The sequence below is a fragment of the Xenopus laevis genome, chromosome 7L, assembly GCF_017654675.1.
Source record: "Xenopus laevis strain J_2021 chromosome 7L, Xenopus_laevis_v10.1, whole genome shotgun sequence".
Lineage (NCBI taxonomy): Eukaryota > Metazoa > Chordata > Amphibia > Anura > Pipidae > Xenopus > Xenopus laevis.
This window is the reverse complement of record NC_054383.1, coordinates 3,872,501-3,893,208: the sequence shown is the minus strand read 5'-3', so window position 1 is coordinate 3,893,208 and position 20,708 is coordinate 3,872,501. Positions and strand designations below refer to the sequence as shown.

At 41.5% G+C, this 20,708-nt stretch overlaps 1 protein-coding gene across 1 annotated transcript; it reads right to left on the bottom strand.

Moving 5' to 3' along the window:
• Positions 1-527: 527 nt before the first annotated feature.
• On the bottom strand, positions 528-13,151 carry vax1.L (ventral anterior homeobox 1 L homeolog). The gene is given in 3 exon segments (NM_001085848.1): positions 528-995; positions 9,839-10,026; positions 12,944-13,151. Coding segments are annotated over 3 exon segments (864 nt in total).
• Positions 13,152-20,708: the final 7,557 nt, after the last annotated feature.

The following is a 20,708-nucleotide window of genomic DNA, read 5'->3' as shown; positions in this document are numbered from 1 at the left end:
AAGGGGGCCCAGTCTGAAGGTCAGTTAGGGGGAGATTTGGGGTGAGTGTTTATTTGTACCCTGGGTACCCCTGGAACTATAGCAGGGTGACACCCCAATGTTTCTATATATGTGTAACCTTGTTATGAGCTAAGGGGGCCCAGTCTGAAGGTCAGTTAGGGGGAGATTTGGGGTGAGTGTTTATTTGTACCCTGGGTACCCCTGGAACTATAGCAGGGTGACACCCCAATGTTTCTATATATCTGTAACCTTGTTATGAGCTGGCACAGAGGATTCCTGGGAAGATGGTGCAGTTGGTGGAAGTGGAACACTAGTCTAAGGTATATGTACAGGTATTTGTGAAGGAAAATTAAACTGGAAGTGTGTGTGTGTGAGAGAGGTTGTGCAAGTGTATTTGTGTGACTGTGAACATGTGTTTGTATGTTTGAATGTAAATGTACAATTGAGTGAGTGTGAGTGAGTGTGAGTGAGTGTGAGTGTGCATGGTTGTGCCCACATCCCTATAAATAGAAATATTCAGCTTATAGTCAGTCCAGGAGCTTTTTATCGAGTGAATCTTTACTGATGCTCCGGCTGTAGGGCTCAAAAGCCGAGGAGCTGAGGTATCGGGCCGACAGTTCCTGCAGGTTCCCGGCCATTGTCAGTGGGTGAGAGGAGAGCCGGTTGGCCACGGTGCCCAGTAGGGAGGGCACGGGCATGTTGAAGATGTTGTGCCCAGTGGGGGAAGGGTGAAGTCCAGGCTGGTGGGGGTGTGTGTTGGTGACAGTTGGAAGTGAAGTGGTGCCAGGCCCGGAGCTATTGGGGGCACGGAGGGTGCCAGTTGTACAGGGGGGCATGAGTCCTGGCAGGCCGGGAGGGGACAGCAGACGACCCTGTTCCAGGAGCCTGAGGACACTGCAAGTTGCTGCAGTTTCAGACACAACAGAGCGCAGCTCCGAGTCCTTTCCCTGGTCCTTCTTTTGTTTGGTTCTGCGGTTCTGGAACCAGACCTTCACCTGTAAGACAAACAAAGGTGAGTCACTGCAGTATGGCAGCACTACCTAGTGAGAGCGTCCCGCAAATGCCACTGATTATTTTATACATCAATTAATATCACCGGCATGGGACCTGTTATACAGAATGCTCGGGATCTGGGATCTTTCCATAATTTGGATCTTCATACCTTAAGTCTACTAAAGAATCATTTAAACATTAATTAAACCCAAGGATTAATTATAGCTCAGTTGGGATAAAGGTACTGGTTTATTATTACAGAGAAAATCAGAATTACTTGCTTAAAATTTGAGACAGACTTCAGAGTTTTCTGGATAGCAGGTTTCCAGATAACAGATCCCATATCTGTACATTACATTGTCCGAACTCAGCTCCCACTTGTGTGTCTCAGCATGAAATTATTCACCAACACAGACACACTCACTTACTAATTCACTCCCCGACACACTCACTCACTCACTAATTCACTCACAGACACACTCACTCACTAATTCACTCCCAGACACACTCACTCACTCACTAATTCACTCACAGACACACTCACTCACTAATTCACTCCCAGACACACTCACTCACTAATTCACTCCCAGACACACTCACTCACTAATTCACTCTCAGACACACTCACTCACTAATTCACTCTCAGACACACTCACTCACTAATTCACTCCCAGACACACTCACTCACTAATTCACTCCCAGACACACTCACTCACTCACTAATTCACTCCCAGACACACTCGCTCACTAATTCACTCCCAGACACACTCACTCACTCACTAATTCACTCCCAGACACACTCACTCACTAATTCACTCACAGACACACTCACTCACTAATTCACTCCCAGACTCACTCACTCACTCACTCACTAATTCACTCCCAGACACACTCACTCACTAATTCACTCCCAGACACACTCGCTCACTAATTCACTCTCAGACACACTCACTCACTAATTCACTCCCAGACACACTCACTAATTCACTCCCAGACACACTCACTCACTCACTAATTCACTCCCAGACACACTCACTCACTAATTCACTCCCAGACACACTCACTCACGAATTCACTCTCAGACACACTCACTCACTAATTCACTCCCAGACACACTCACTCACTCACTAATTCACTCCCAGACACACTCGCTCACTAATTCACTCTCAGACACACTCACTCACTAATTCACTCCCAGACACACTCACTCACTCACTAATTCACTCCCAGACACACTCGCTCACTAATTCACTCCCAGACACACTCACTCACTAATTCACTCTCAGACACACTCACTCACTAATTCACTCCCAGACACACTCACTCACTCACTAATTCACTCCCAGACACACTCACTCACTAATTCACTCTCAGACACACTCACTCACTAATTCACTCCCAGACACACTCACTCACTCACTAATTCACTCCCAGACACACTCGCTCACTAATTCACTCCTAGACACACTCACTCACTCACTAATTCACTCCCAGACACACTCACTCACTAATTCACTCCCAGACACACTGACTCACTAATTCACTCCCAGACACACTCACTCACTCACTAATTCACTCCCAGACACACTCACTCACTAATTCACTCCCGACACACTCACTCACTCACTATTCACTCCCAGACACACTCACTCACTAATTCACTCTCAGACACACTCGCTCACTAATTCACTCCTAGACACACTCACTCACTCACTAATTCACTCCCAGACACACTCACTCACTAATTCACTCCCAGACACACTCACTCACTAATTCACTCCCAGACACACTCACTCACTCACTAATTCACTCCCAGACACACTCACTCACTAATTCACTCCCAGACACACTCACTCACTCACTAATTCACTCCCAGACACACTCACTCACTAATTCACTCTCAGACACACTCACTCACTAATTCACTCCCAGACACACTCACTCACTCACTAATTCACTCCAGACACACTCACTCACTAATTCACTCCCAGACACACTCACTCACTAATTCACTCCCAGACACACTCACTCACTAATTCACTCACAGATACACTCGCTCACTAATTCACTCCCAGACACACTCACTCACTAATTCACTCCCAGACACACTCACTCACTAATTCACTCCCAGACACACTCACTCACTAATTCACTCACAGATACACTCACTCACTAATTCACTCACAGATACACTCGCTCACTAATTCACTCCCAGACACACTCGCTCACTAATTCACTCCCAGACACACTCACTCACTAATTCACTCACAGATACACTCGCTCACTAATTCACTCCCAGACACACTCACTCACTAATTCACTCCCAGACACACTCACTCACTAATTCACTCTCAGACACACTCACTCACTAATTCACTCCCAGACACACTCACTCACTAATTCACTCCCAGACACACTCACTCACTAATTCACTCTCAGACACACTCACTCACTAATTCACTCCCAGACACACTCACTCACTCACTAATTCACTCCCAGACACACTCGCTCACTAATTCACTCTCAGACACACTCACTCACTAATTCACTCCCAGACACACTCACTCACTCACTAATTCACTCCCAGACACACTCGCTCACTAATTCACTCCCAGACACACTCACTCACTAATTCACTCTCAGACACACTCACTCACTAATTCACTCCCAGACACACTCACTCACTCACTAATTCACTCCCAGACACACTCACTCACTAATTCACTCTCAGACACACTCACTCACTAATTCACTCCCAGACACACTCACTCACTCACTAATTCACTCCCAGACACACTCGCTCACTAATTCACTCCTAGACACACTCACTCACTCACTAATTCACTCCCAGACACACTCACTCACTAATTCACTCCCAGACACACTCACTCACTAATTCACTCCCAGACACACTCACTCACTCACTAATTCACTCCCAGACACACTCACTCACTAATTCACTCCCAGACACACTCACTCACTCACTAATTCACTCCCAGACACACTCACTCACTAATTCACTCTCAGACACACTCGCTCACTAATTCACTCCTAGACACACTCACTCACTCACTAATTCACTCCCAGACACACTCACTCACTAATTCACTCCCAGACACACTCACTCACTAATTCACTCCCAGACACACTCACTCACTCACTAATTCACTCCCAGACACACTCACTCACTAATTCACTCCCAGACACACTCACTCACTCACTAATTCACTCCCAGACACACTCACTCACTAATTCACTCTCAGACACACTCACTCACTAATTCACTCCCAGACACACTCACTCACTCACTAATTCACTCCCAGACACACTCACTCACTAATTCACTCCCAGACACACTCACTCACTAATTCACTCCCAGACACACTCACTCACTCACTAATTCACTCACAGATACACTCGCTCACTAATTCACTCCCAGACACACTCACTCACTAATTCACTCCCAGACACACTCACTCACTAATTCACTCCCAGACACACTCACTCACTAATTCACTCACAGATACACTCACTCACTAATTCACTCACAGATACACTCGCTCACTAATTCACTCCCAGACACACTCGCTCACTAATTCACTCCCAGACACACTCACTCACTAATTCACTCACAGATACACTCGCTCACTAATTCACTCCCAGACACACTCACTCACTAATTCACTCCCAGACACACTCACTCACTAATTCACTCTCAGACACACTCACTCACTAATTCACTCCCAGACACACTCACTCACTAATTCACTCCCAGACACACTCACTCACTAATTCACTCCCAGACACACTCACTCACTAATTCACTCCCAGACACACTCACTCACTAATTCACTGGTGCTGAAATACAACTCCCAGCAGCCTAGGCCAAATGCACTGAGATGCAGACTGTGCACTACTGTGTTTCTTTCTATCCGAAAATAAACGTGTGTTTGAATAGAGAGCAGTTATGATCAGACAGGTCCAAGTAAGAGCCCCTACTGGATAATGTGAGTGGCTCTCTGTGGGCAAATGATTTCCAGTCCAGTTGTGCAGAAGCCAATAGCTCTGATTAGACACTAATGGGACTGGGTGACTATTTGTCTTGTGATACGGCCCAGGCCTTGAGATTCTCTCATCTCTGGGGTCCACTATGGCCCAGATTCACTAAACAGCAGTAAAACATAAAGCAGGATTAGCGCTGGGGAAATCCCAGTTGGATTTGGGTAGTAAATTACCTGCAAAACCTCATCATTCTCTCTATATCCAACTCACATTAAAGGGATTGTTTGCCTTTGAGTTAGCTTTTAGTATGATGTACAGAGGGATATTCTGAGACAATTTGCAATTGGTTTTCATTTTTTATTATTTGTGGTTTTTGAGTTATTTGGCTTTTTATTCAGCAGCTCTCCAGTTTGTAATATCAGCCATCTGGTTGCTAGGGTTCACATCACCCTAGAAACCATGCACTGATTTGAATAAGAGACTGGAATATGAATAGGAGAGGCCTGAATAGAAAGATGAGTAATAAAAAGTAACAATAACAATAAATGTGTAGCCTTACAGAGCATTTGTTTTTTTTACGGTGGGGTGAGTGACCCCCATTTGAAAGCTGGAAAGTGTCAGAAGAAAAAGGCAAATAATTAAAAAATCTATAAAAAATAAATAATGAAGACCAATAGAAAAGTTGATTAGAATTGCCCATTCTATAACATACTAATAGTTAACTTAAAGGTGAATCATCTGACTTTATAGTAAAGAAGGTTGTTTTCAAAGGGACAAACCTGTCACCTCTCACTCACACAATTACTTACTTACACACTCACTGACACAATCACTTACACACTCACTAATTTACACAATCTGACACAATCACTTACACACTCACTCACACAATCACTTACTTACAAACTCACTGACACAATCACAGACACAATCACTTACACAATCACTGACACACTCACTCATACACTCACTCACACACTCACTCACACACTCACTTACTTACAAGCTCACTGACTGTCTGACACAATCACTTACATACTCACTCACACAATAACTTATACACTCACTGACACAATAACTTACTTACACACTCACACACAGACATACGTATCTTGAGCTTTTTTTTAAAAAAAATATAAAACTATAGAACCTGCAACGATCGCTCGTTCCACATACACGTTACTAAAATCGAACGAGGACATCTGTAGGTCTATGACCCCCCTTAGTTCTACGGAGGTTCATTTCATAATAAATCCCAGTGCTAATATAATGCTAATTAAATGAATTAATAGTCCTGGGAGTAGGGTCTGGGTCTCTCACAGTGCGAATCGGTGCGATTCAAATCGCAGAAGCAAATCCAGCGCAGCATTTCATGGCAGATCCTATAGAAGTGCTAAATGTTGTTTAGATGAGGGGGGCAGTTTTATTAAATAAACCCTAGATTCATTAAGAAGAAAAGCCATAGAAATAAACGGACCTTACGGATACGAACACGCGATATCGCGCACACACTCACAGCGATACCATCGATCTCCCCTCCTCATTTATACTGTATATTATATTATATTATATTATATATCTATGTACAGACAGGCAAATAGCCCAGGCTGATATTCTCTATCCCCTGATCTCAATCTCACCCCAGTTATTGTTGTTATTATTATTATTATTATTATTATTATAGTGAGATGATATTATTGATACAAATGATTGTAAACAACATAAAACACCTAAAGATTTTTATTCTTCCCCCAATTCCCGTCAAGTCTCGGGAAATAATAAATAAATAATAAGGAAACATTTTTATCTTTCAGTTTTCCCGGGAGACAAAGGCGCAATTTCTGGCGCAGATGTGGGGGGGGGGGGATTCAGCGCCACTTGGGGGTCATTTACAAAAGATCTTCATTGTGATCTCTCCGATCTCTTGTGTCTGTGCCAAGTCCCCACTTCTGTCTGACTCTGACACTAATAATAAATGGAAACTAAATGGAGACTTTCTCTTTAGCCAGAGATTTGCGCCGAGATGAAATGTATTTGCTCCAAGTCTCTCCTGTCAGTGTTCTGAGATCCAACCCCAAACTGGCACCTATTCTCTCCGCTCCAAAGTCTCCGCGCCCGACCCCGACCCCTAGTCCCATGTTTGCGCCCTTCTATTTGCGCTGCACTCGGGTTAATATTTCGGTATTTTCTCCCCTTAATAGAAACAAAATCCTCTTTTCAAACCAGATCCAGTCTCTCCCAGTCATAAGATCCAGATCCACTTTATCCCAACAGATCCAGACTTGATATTTTATCTCTGTGTCTGGTGCAAATACCCCAAAAACGATCCAGATCCTCTGCTCCCCCCACTCAGCATTAAATTCCTTCACTATATCCAGAAACTGAACTAATTCTCTCTGTCCCTAAAGTTCCAGATAATAAATCCAGAACCAAGAATGGTTTCAAATAATTTCCCTATTGCCCGTTGTACATCCCAACCCAGTACCATGTTCTAAATAATTCTCTGAGACTGAGACCACAACAATAATTCGCCTACAAAAATCGAAATAGTTCTCCTTTCAGCCAACACACAAACAATTCGCATAAAGGTCCAAATAATGACCGAATATAAAAGTCCCAATAAATATCTTTCTGCCCAAATAGTTCTCCTAATGTGCAATATACACTAATCCCAATAATTCTCCCACTGCTCATTACAGATCCAAAAACCTCTACTGCTTATTACAGGTGCAAATAATTCTCTAAAGGGCAAGTCAACCCCAAAATACAAATTTGTCAAATTAAAAAAACAAACATAATTCTAAGCAACTTTCCAATGTTCATCCTTTACACATATTCTATGTTTTTTCAAGTTATTGTATATATTTTTGCTACTGAAATCAGTGTTTACCCCTGTCTATTTTCTGCAGTGGTGGTTCAGACTAATGATATAAAGTAAGACAAGGCAGCTGAATAACAGACCTCTCTTTGCTCCTGGGGAACCAAGACTTTTGCAACATTGTTTAAAAAGTAACAAGCAGGAGTTAAGCAAATGCTGCTTTCAATAGCAATTGTTTTTTGTTTTTGTTTTTTTTTTTACAAATAAATTTAAAAACACAGAAAACGTTTAATAAATGTATAGTGGAAAGTTTCTTAGAATGATGTTTATTTTGGGGTTGACTTGCTCTTTAATGCGCAAAGCCAGGGTTCTCATAATTGTATTTGCCCAATATCAATCCAAATAATTCCGATTCAAAGAAACAATTAATTCTAACAATTTCCCAGTTCAAAGATCCAAATTGATCCATTTACTGTGCCCCACATTTCATGTTTCACTCTACAGGTAATAAACACAGGGAGATGGAATTTGCCCCATTAAAATTCATGAATATTTAGATTATGAAATTAAAATGGATACAAATAAAATAACAGCAGGGAATTCGTGTTCTCGGGTTATAAATGCAACCCCATTTCTTTCGAACTTATTTATTTTTGTGACTATGTATTTTTTTCTGTAACTATTTATGTGTTTCGGTAACTATGTTTTTCTGTGACTATTTATTTGTTTCTGTAACTATTTATTTGTTTCTGTAACTATTTATGTGCTTCTGTGACTATTTGTTTCTGTAACTATTTATCTGTTTATGTGACTATTTATTTGTTTCTGTAACTATTTATTTGTTTCTGTAAATATTTATTTGTTTCTGTAACTATTTATGTGTTTATGTAACTATTTATTTGTTTCTGTAAATATTTATTTGTTTCTGTAACTATTTATCTGTTTCTGTGACTATTTATTTGTTTCTGTAACTATTTATGTGTTTATGTAACGAATTATTTGTTTCTGTAACTATGTATGTGTTTATGTAACTATTTATTTGTTTCTGTAACTATTTATGTGCTTCTGTGACTATTTGTTTCTGTAACTAATTATGTCTTTATGTGACTAATTATTTGTTTATGTAACTATCTATGTGCTTCTGTGACTATTTATTTGTTTCTGTAACTAGTTATGTGTTTCTGTAACTATTTATGTTTCTGTGACTGTTTCTGTAACTATTTGTGTTTCTGTAACTATTTGTATTTGTTTCTGTACCTATTTATTTGTTTCTGTTACTATTTATGTGTTTATGTAACTATTTATTTGTTTCTGTAACTATGACGCAAAGGATGCGAATGATGCGTCAAAATAGTCTTTTCTGAGAAACTAACACAATTAATTTCCTTTAGTATTATATTAGTTAAAGGGTTTGCGAATAACTGATCCCCCCAAGGAGCTGCCATCAGGTTGCTGAGACCCCTCCCCCCAATATAAGAACAGGAGATTTTCGCTAAAGATATTAATGCTAAAGATTTATTGATTTTGGATTATTGTTAATAAATAGACATTTATGAATGAGGAGGTTTGTCCATATGTATGATATTTGCACAACACAGTTACACACACACACACCATGAGTATTAACTGTGTTCCCAAAATTGCATCTTCCTGGTAACACAACTAACAGGTGCCCCCCTGGTGTCTGAGCCACTGGGTATCATTGATTATAGATATCTCCTGTACCCCCAAAATAATAGCCCCCTATTCCTTCTACGTATTTGTGCGTAAAGCTCATGGGCAATAACTACACACAACACAGACACATCATCATGGAATCCGATTGGGGGGAATTTTGGGGCAGTGCCAGGTAATTGGGCATGGGGGGGCAATAATTAGGGTGTAAGGTGATTGCTGGGGTGATATCAGTTTTAGGGTGCCACTGAATTAGGCTGGGAAGGAGTTTGCTGGGAGAAAGGAGATGTGAGGAGCAGAGAATGAATTGGGGAGTGAGAGAATTTGGGGTAAGTGCCCAGGAGCCGGTACCTGGGTCTCAGAGAGGTTTAGCTGTCGGGCCAACTCGGTTCTCTCTCTGCCGACCACATACTGACACCTCTGGAACTCCATCTCCAGCCGGTACAGCTGCTCCGCAGTGAAGGAGGTTCGGGTCCGCTTGGGTCGGTCCAAATCCAGCCCTTTGGGTAAAATGATCTCCCTGATGGAGCCTTTGGCATCTGCAAAGAGAAAGTGGGGGTCACTGTCAGTGGGGGACTGAGGGGAAATATTTCTTTCACATTAATGATAATTAATTACATTAAATTAAATTAGGAGAGATAATGAATTGATAAGGGATTCCATTACAAGCTTTTGATTATCATTAATAACACATTTATTATACAAGTAAAATCCCATCTCATTGTGGACCGGCTCCTGGGATAAGAATTGCTGAGTCCAGTTGGGCAGAGTCCAGAGTCCAGTTCAGCAGCTCATGGACCTACAGTACCGGCTCTGCCTCTGCCCCCCATTAGCATTAGATTTAATATAAAAGGGAATCTTCAATATGAAAAATATGGTGTATCTACTGGATGTTTCTGTCCCACAGTTACTCTTCCCAAAGACAAGGCTCTCCAGTGGGACATAAACCTGGACAAAATAACCTTGTATCAAAAAAAAACTTATTAATGATTTTCAAAGTCCCATCCTTGCTCAATTTATATCTGCTTATTATATTGGTTATTTATGATAGAGTCCAAGTGTGGAGCAATACAGGACTTTGTTAGGTTTAGTGCATAGTACAAAGAACTAAGGTGCTGTGCCAAGTTTGGTATCTGTTACTATTCTCACCCATGCGTGTGTAATGTAGTGTGTGCAATATAGTGTGTGCAAAATAGTGTGTGTAATATAGTGTGAGCAATATAGTGTGTGTGTAATATAGTGTGTGCAATATGGTGTGTGCAATATAATGTGTGCAAAATAGTGTGTGTAATATAGTGTGTGTGCAATATAGTGTGCAACATAATGTGTGCAATGTAGTGTGTGCAATATAGTGTGTGCAATATAGTGTGTGCAATATAGTGTGTGCAACATAATGTGTGCAATATAGTGTGTAATATAGTGTGAGCAATATAGTGTGTGCAATATAGTGTGTGCTACTGTATGTGCAATATAGTGTGTGCTACTGTATGTGCAATATAGTGTGTGTAATATAGTGTGAGCAATATAGTGTGTGTGTAATATAGTGTGTGCAATATGGTGTGTGCAATATAATGTGTGCAAAATAGTGTGTGTAATATAGTGTGTGTGCAATATAGTGTGCAACATAATGTGTGCAATGTAGTGTGTGCAATGTAGTGTGTGCAATATAGTGTGTGCAATATAGTGTGTGCAACATAATGTGTGCAATATAGTGTGTAATATAGTGTGAGCAATATAGTGTGTGCAATATAGTGTGTGCTACTGTGTGTGCAATATAGTGTGTGCAATAAAGTGTGAGCAATATAGTGTGTGTGCAATATAGTGTGTACAATATAGTGTGTGTAACATAGTAACATAGTAACATAGTAAGTAAGGTTGAAAAAAGACACATGTCCATCGAGTTCAACCTTTTTAATATAGTGTGTGTGCATTATAGTATGTGTAATATAATGTGTGCAATATAGTGTGTGCAATATAGTGTGTGTAATATAATGTGTGCAATATAGTGTGTGCAATATAGTGTGTGTGCAATATAGTGTGTGCAATATAGTGTGTGTGCAATATAGTGTGTGCTACTGTGCGTGCAATATAGTGTGTGCAATAAATTGTGTGCTGATGTGTGTGAATAGAGGAATGGAGATACACAAATAAACACAATGAGAAAATAGAGATGTAGGGAGGAAGATGAAATAGGTATTTAGAGACGAGTAGACTCTGGTTGAGGGGTTTTCAGATTTTCAGAAACCAAAATCTGCCCCCCCTTAGCTCACAGTTACAGATATTGGTCTAAAAAGGGTAGTCGACCTTAAAGTTAACTTTTAAGTATAATGCAGATACTGTTATTCTAAGGAGAACTCACATTAAGTCTTTTCATCTTTTGAATGAAATACAATTCTGATTCTCCATCTCTCGGGCTTAAAATTGTACCTGCTCTCCAGTTGCTCTGACATCACTTTGCTACAGAGAAGGGAGCAGTTGAGAAGTCAGAATTGAGTCTGAACAGCAGAACAAATGTAGAGAAGCAACGAGTCAATCGCTTGTGCTTTTAGTTGGTGGGATCAGTAAAACCCATAAAGCACAACCATAAGAGCATTTTATTTTGTAAAGAGGCAGGATTCCAAAAATGTTTCAATTTACAACATATTTAATGTATTTTAATTTAAAGCCCCCGAACCTCACTCTGAATGGCCTGGATTGGGCCCCCCTTATTCAGTGCATTGACCCCCCACAGTTTGGGAACCACTGGTGCATATAAATAAATAGAAATCCCGACACAATTAGATAAAAATTCATAAACGGACAGTAAAGAAGAAAATTCGGGGCAAAGAAAGACAAACGAAAAGTTCGATAAAACCCGATAAAGCGCGAGTGTGCGAAACAATAAAAATGAAGAAAATCGGACGATCATCAGAAATAATGACATTTGTGTTATTTAAATAACAGCCCCAATAAACTGTACAAAGAACACCAGAAAAAAAAATCTGACCATTTTTAAATAATTTGCCCCCAATTCAGCTCATCTGGATTGCCTAAAACTGAAAATATTTCTCTTTTTTTGTTTGGTGGCTGCGGGACCCAATCAGATTTCCTACTATCTGCCAGATTTCTATTTCTCACCCATAAATAACTCAACCCAATAAATCCCCATTCTTTTCAGCAGCTGAATTGTTTCTTATTGATGCGGCCGACGGTGCGACATTTGGTTAATAGAAGTAAATAATAATTAAACAAAAATATAATAAGCAAAACCATTGGAAATCATTTAATTTTAGCAAATGTTGAATTAAATACGGATTGAAAAAGAGGGTCAGAGGAACAGAAATGGGCAGAGAAATAGAAGGCGACAAGACGCAGACAATTTCGAATATATAAGGTTCGAATGTATGAAGAGAAAGAAGGAATCGGTAGAAAGGATCAGGCAGGGGCTCAGGAGAAGTCTGGGGGGATGAGCTTTACCTCTCACTAGAATTCTTCTGCAGTATTCGGGGTCCACTGCGCTGCTGCTCTTATTCTTGGCGCAACCTTCAGACGAGCCCGGCGCAGGGTAAGTCGAGGGCATTTTGCTTTGACTCTCTCTGATCTCCTTGTTGTCTTTGGGTTTGGAGATCCTTCCATTCTCCTCAATGTTGCACCTAACGTCCATGTCTCTTGTCTTCTCAAACATTCAGTGCAAAATAAAGGGGGAGTGCAGGCTGGAGGGGAGTCACAGGTGAGGATGTGGGGGGCTCTGTTAGCACCAAAGCAAATCTAATAGCAAAATGAAAAAAAAATCCCCCCAAATTCTAGGGGTGTCTGTGGAAGTGTGTCCAGCAGTAGCAGCAGCCTGTGAGCCAAGGGGAGGACTAAAGGGTCTAATGCTTTACCTTATTACTCACATCCAGTTAGACTCATGAAGGGGTCGCTCACTAGATGTTGCCATTGATTAGGGGTAATTTTGAAGGCTGCACATTTAAGTTCCCTCATGAATACACTAAATTGTTTGGATAATATATTAGATCACAAATGGTTGGTGTGTGAGTTTGTCCTCAATCAAGGGGAGTTTAGCCGCATATAAAACAGTCAAATGATTGGTCTCTTGAGTGCAGGGTGCAGAGAGGGGAGACAATCACTTGCACCCACAGCAAAATGCAACTTTTCTCTTCTTAAACAACATTCCCAGCAAATTGTCTGCCTCTGCTGATTGTGGACACTTCTCTGCTTCTGTTTATGATGTCTCCCAATTGATGAGGGAGAACAAGAAAAACACAGTGGAGTCCGAGGAAACAGATTGGGCAGAAAAATAAATGTTGTTAAATCCACAAGTGGAGAAATTGTCCTTTATCTGTCAGTGTCCCTCGTAGTTGCAGGTCCCACTCCAAAGCCACATAACTTGGGGTTGTCTCAAGCTGATCATTAGCTGGGAGAAGAAATTCCTCCAAGAGGTTAGAGAAGGGAGAGAAGGTGCAAGTGTAGCCCTGGAGGCTGTGAGGGCAGAGAGAGAGAAAGAGGAGTTTAGCCTGTCAGGCCCATTGTCCCATTACAGCATCTCTGAGAAGAGAAACAGCCAGTAATCCAATAAAACCATTGATTAGGCCACAATGCGCCAATTCAGTAGCAATTCAGTAGCCTGCCCTTGTGTAAAGAGGATGGTGCAGTCCTTGTTGTCACCTTGTGTAGCCCCCTCCTCACAGATCTGCTTATTCATTGCTTTATAAGGAATGTGCAAGGGAAAAAAGGCTGCAGACATAGCAATTATCTAATAGGGCCACAATTAACACACAGGCCTGGGAGTGCCCGTGGCTTCCAGAAAGGCTTGGCAGGGTGAAAGGCCACGCACAGCAACAGCCCCATTCACCAAGGTTTCTGGGGAGCTGGGAGGCGGGGGCACAATTTGTTTAGAATGAATGGAGGTTTTGGAAAAGGCCTAGTGTTTAACCCCCCAGTAGCCAGAGGGAATCAGTGTGTGTGTGTGTGTGTGTGTGTGTAACAGGAGGCAGAGTCCTCTGGAAACACTTCTGGCTTCTTCTAACCAGTGTCGGACTGAGATGCCAGAAAACCTTAGACCATTTTCCAAACTATTATTCCACCTTTCTTCACTCAACCTCTTGATTCTCCTAGTCTTTTATCTCTAAAATGCTGTATTCTATTCTTCCATTTGTAAGCCCCTTAAAGAAATAGGGAATAGCCATGAAATAGACCAAATGTGAAGAGCAACAGGACCAACTGACACCACGGCCCATCGGGAGTTTTCCTGCTGTCCCAGTGGGCCAGTCCGACACTGCTTCTAACTTTCCACTAACTTCCATGAGAGAATCATCAGAACACAGGAAAAGAAAGTGAACTCATGGAAACTAAACAGGAAATGCACAGGAAATGCAGGGAAGTGTTGAGCAGAAAACAGGAAGTATAGAGGAAGTGTACAGGGAGTTCACCATCAGAAAACAGGAAATGTGCCGGAATATGCAGTGAGTTCATCAGCAAAAAAAAACCAGGAAGTATACAGGGATGTACATTGATTTTAGGAAGAGAAAACAGGGAGTTCACGGGAAAGGGTCAGTTTATCAATGTAGAAATGTGCATTGAATTTTAGGGATGCACCAAATCCACTATTTTGGATCCCGCAGAACCCCCGAATCCTTTGCATAAGATTCAGCCAAATACCGAACCGAATCCTAATTTGCATATGGGGTGGGAAGGGGAAAACGTTTTTTACTTCCTTGTTTTGTGACGAAATGTTACAAGATTTCCCTCCCTGCCCTAATTTGCGTATGCAAATTAGGTTTCAGATTCGGTTCGGCCTGGCAGAAGGGTCCGGCCGAATCCTGCTGGAAAAGGCTAAATCCTGGCCGAATCCCGAACCGAATCCTAGATTTGGTGCATCCCTAGTGAATTTATTGTCATATATGAGCAAAATTATGATTTAAACAGAGAGCAGGAAGTATACAGGAATTATACATAGACCCATAACTCATTTAGGTTGAAAAAGAGAAGATACATCATATTCAAACCTTTAAACAAACCCCAGCGCACACATCTTTTCTTTATCCAAGTACCAATATTATGTTTCAGGTCAATTTTCTTTAATTTAAGCAGCAACCTTCTGTGTGGCACTGTATGTTTTAGCAAAGTCTAAGTAGATCCCATCCACTGCCATCTCAGAGTTGAAGTTCATGCTCACATCCTCATAAAAGGCAATTAAATTTGTCTGGAAAGATCTACTGTGCATGGAACCATGCTGGCACATTATTATTTGCAATGTATTTCAGCATTCCTTATGACCCCTTCCAAAAGCTTTTCTACCAATGATGTCAGACTAACAGGCTTATAGACGTGGCAGGTCACGACCCAACATGGCCCCCACCATGCTTACATTCCCCACATATGAATGCAGACAGAAGAGGTACATGCTTAGCAACCCCCCCAAAAAAAAATTCTAAGCACATGCCCCTTCTGCTTTACCCCTAGTTCCAGCCCTGACCTATAGTTTTTAAGATTCCCTTTTTGAATTGTGGCACCGAATTAATAACTCACCAACCTCTCAGCACCATCATTATTAAGCACCACTAAGTAAAGAGTTTTAAAAATCAATTATTATTATTCTTAATAATAATAATAATAATGCTTCCTCAGTTGTGTAGACAGACAAAAAAAACAGTTCAGAATCACAGCTTTTTCCCTGTTCTCGTCAACCAACTGACCCCCCTCTGACAATAATGGACCCATCCCTTATTCATTATATTTTACTACTTTATGGGGCACATTCACTAAGCTCGGGTGAATGAATAGAGGGGAAAAAACTCGAATTTCGAGGAGTTTTTTGTGCTCCTCGACTATCGAATTGGCGTAAATTCGCCTGAGTAGAATGATTCGAATAGATGGAGCTAAAAAACTCTGCGACTATTCGCCCATTTGATAGTCAAAGTACTGTCTCTTTTAAAAATCATTTGACTGCCTACTTCGCCAGATTAAACCTACCATATTGCTTTAAAAGCCTATGGGAAAGTCCCATAGGCTTTTTTTCTAAGTCGAATGAAAATCCTTCGATTGAATATTCGATCGCTCCACTATTCGCCGGGCGAATATTCGCCCATTCGACTAATCGCCAGCGCGTAAATTCGCCCGAATTCCCTATTCGATTCTATTCCCCAGTCGAATTTCGAAGGAATTTAACCCCTCGAAATTCGACCCTTGATACATCTGCCCCTTTATATTTTAATAATGATTTTTGATTTGTTTAACTCCTTGATGCGATAAATCTTATTCTCACCAATCTCAATGCTATCAAATAATAGAAATGCAATGACAACACCCACACAGCCTCTCTTTAGTTTATCTTTTTGTTTTTTTGCAGTATCTTCATCTTCTTTTATGTAGGATCTCAAGGTGCCAATAATCCCAATGACAGAACCCAAGGGCCATGTAATTCCACTGCCATGTCTATTCTAGCCTGCAGATTGTATTCTCCACGAACAGCACTCTAGTGCCTGTGATACAGGTGTACTGTCTGTTTATTTCTGTATGTAATGAAGTTTTAGTCTATATACGAAATACTGTATCTTGGTTTAAACTAGCCCTTTGCTTTATGGCAGCTGAGATTCTAGCTATCTGTATAACAGAACATTCTGTCCCAGTGGCTGCACAGATCCTATCTGATCCCCATTGTAAGCAGCAGTCCTGTCCTGCTTTATGGCAGCTGAGATTCTAGCTATCTGTATAACAGAACATTCTGTCCCAGTGGCTGCACAGATCCTATCTGATCCCCATTGTAAGCAGCAGTCCTGTCCTGCTTTATGGCAGCTGAGATTCTAGCTATCTGTATAACAGAGCATTCTGTCCCACTGGCTGCACAGATCCTATCTAATCCCATTGTAAGCAGCAGTCCTGTCCTGCTTTATGGCAGCTGAGATTCTAGCTATCTGTATAACAGAACATTCTGTCCCAGTGGCTGCACAGATCCTATCTGATCCCCATTGTAAGCAGCAGCCCTGTCCTGCTTTATGGCAGCTGAGATTCTAGCTATCTGTATAACAGAACATTCTGTCCCAGTGGCTGCACAGATCCTATCTGATCCCCATTGTAAGCAGCAGTCCTGTCCTGCTTTATGGCAGCTGAGATTCTAGCTATCTGTATAACAGAACATTCTGTCCCAGTGGCTGCACAGATCCTCTCTGATCCCCATTGTAAGCAGCAGTCCTGTCCTGCTTTATGGCAGCTGAGATTCTAGCTATCTGTATAAACAGAACATTCTGTCCCAGTGGCTGCACAGATCCTATCTGATCCCCATTGTAAGCAGCAGTCCTGTCCTGCTTTATGGCAGCTGAGATTCTAGCTATCTGTATACAGAACATTCTGTCCCAGTGGCTGCACAGATCCTATCTGATCCCCATTGTAAGCAGCAGTCCTGTCCTGCTTTATGGCAGCTGAGATTCTAGCTATCTGTATAACAGAACATTCTGTCCCAGTGGCTGCACAGATCCTCTCTGATCCCCATTGTAAGCAGCAGTCCTGTCCTGCTTTATGGCAGCTGAGATTCTAGCTATCTGTATAACAGAACATTCTGTCCCAGTGGCTGCACAGATCCTATCTGATCCCCATTGTAAGCAGCAGTCCTGTCCTGCTTTATGGCAGCTGAGATTCTAGCTATCTGTATAACAGAACATTCTGTCCCAGTGGCTGCACAGATCCTATCTGATCCCCATTGTAAGCAGCAGTCCTGTCCTGCTTTATGGCAGCTGAGATTCTAGCTATCTGTATAACAGAACATTCTGTCCCAGTGGCTGCACAGATCCTATCTGATCCCCATTGTAAGCAGCAGTCCTGTCCTGCTTTATGGCAGCTGAGATTCTAGCTATCTGTATAACAGAACATTCTGTCCCAGTGGCTGCACAGATCCTATCTGATCCCCATTGTAAGCAGCAGTCCTGTCCTGCTTTATGGCAGCTGAGATTCTAGCTATCTGTATAACATACCTATGGGTCCTGTGGGTTTTGGGTCAACCACACATCACTAATGGAGAAGGAATGATTGATGTAGTAACAAATGAAAGGTAACCCCCACATATAAATAAAGGATATTTCTGACTGTGTTACTTGGATAATCACCCATCTATACATTCCATCTATATTTGTACATTACTAGGCTCCGTCTATGCTGAGATGCATCTAGTGATGACCCCCATCTTGGTGTTTTCCATTCAGTAAACAAACCTCCCACCTCCCTCTCGTTCCTATAGATGTCTGATGTGTAATCATTATTTTCCGACAGCAAATGTCTTGTCTCTCTATTTGTTCTGCCGGATCCATTCATAGAACCACTTGGCATTTCCTTCAGTTTAAACTCTTCTCTGATAATTGTTCCCCGCTGTTTAATTATCTTTCATTTCACTGCAGTCTCTAATTTTAGATCCAATCATATTGAAAGATGTTTAAAAGACACAAGGCAAGGTCATTGGGAATATTCTAAGTACTGCACCTTTAGTAGCACTGCTTTCAAGTGAAAATCCAATTACAGGCGGGTTTGTAATGACACAAAAATCATGATTTAACACTTACATAGATTGTTCTTTCTAAATATTTGGCCTGAAGAAAATATTGGAGGGTGCAGGGGTCATAGAACCCTATGTGCTCAGTTGGTGAGGGAGGCACAGGGAGATGATAATGAGTCTGGTGCTCTTGAAACCCAAAATTCCCAGCACAGGACTGAAAAGCCTAAACTTACCTGTTCAGGTTGGTATTTATAGTATTTGCTGCCTGAGAAGTTACATTCTCTAATGGCTGTTAGTTACGCTCACCTTCAACCTCTCAAGTGGTCTAACCATGTAATGGAGCAGTGAGCAGCCAGAAATCACAGGGACTCCACCAGAGTTTCTATTTGCAACTGTGCAGCAAGGAGTGCACTTGATTTAATCAGGGTAACAATTAAATGTAGCAACAGATGCCACTATCTCCATCTGGCCTTATGTCACCATCTTGTCCTACCATCTCCACTATTGCCTTCTATGTCCATCTGGCTATACTTTCTCCATCTTGCCCTACAGTCTCCATTATTCCATACTGTCTTTACTATGCCCTACTGTCTCCATCTGACCTTACTATGTCCATCCTGTCCTACTACTCTACTGTTTATATGTAGCCCTACTCTCACCATCTCACCCTTTCTCCATCTTCCCTAGTGTCTCTATGTTTTCCTACTGTTTCCTTCTTGTCCCACTGTCTTGCTCTAATATCTCTATCTTTCTCTATTGTCTCAATATTGCTTTACTGTCTTCATTTTGTCCTACTGTCTCCATCTTGTCCTAAAAATCTTGTCAACATTTTACCCTACTGTCCCATTCTTGTTCTACTGTCTTCAGCTTGCCCTACAGTCTACATCTTACCCTACAGTCTCCATCTTGCCTTACTGTCTCCATCTTCTCCTACTGTCTCCATCTTGCCCTACTGTCGCCATCTTGTCCTACTGTCTCCATCTTGTCCTACTGTCTCCATCTTGCCCTACAGTCTACATCTTACCCTACTGTCTCCATCTTCTCCTACTGTCTCCATCTTGTCCTACTGTCGCCATCTTGTCCTACTGTCTCCATCTTGTCCTACTGTCTCCATCTTGTCCTACTGTCTCCATCTTGTCCTAATGTTTTCATCTTGCCCTACTGTTTCCATGTTACCCTAATGTCTATATCTTGCCCTACTGTCTCCATCTTACCCTACTCTCTCCATATTGTCCTACTGTCTCCATATTGTCCTACTGTCACCATATTGTCCTATTGTCTCAATATAGGCCACCTGTCTACATTTTAACCTAATGCTTCAATCGTGCCCTACTATCAGCATATAGTGCCATCTATACCTAGTATCCCCTCATTGTTCTCCCCTACACCATGTTCTGTGTAACTGGTCTTTGCACCCTTTGTAAATACAAGTATTACAAGCTGAAATGCTTCTTATAAATGCAAATCCTGAGCTGATATTCTTCTTTATGTCACTCCAGTGAGATCACTCTGGAACAAAAGAGCAGAACCAATGAGAGTTTGTATAATAAAAAATAGGCAGAGAATTATCGCTCTCTATTGCTTTAATAAAGAGTAAAGTGACTAAAATAATGTAAGTTCCAAGGTTGGTGGTGATGAGTTAAAATGCCATTATTTGTACCCTGACCTTGCATTGGTATCGGACATTTTAAAGGGTGTTGTGTAACTGTACATATATATACTGTATATGTGTGTGTGCTATTGTATGGCCTGTATGAG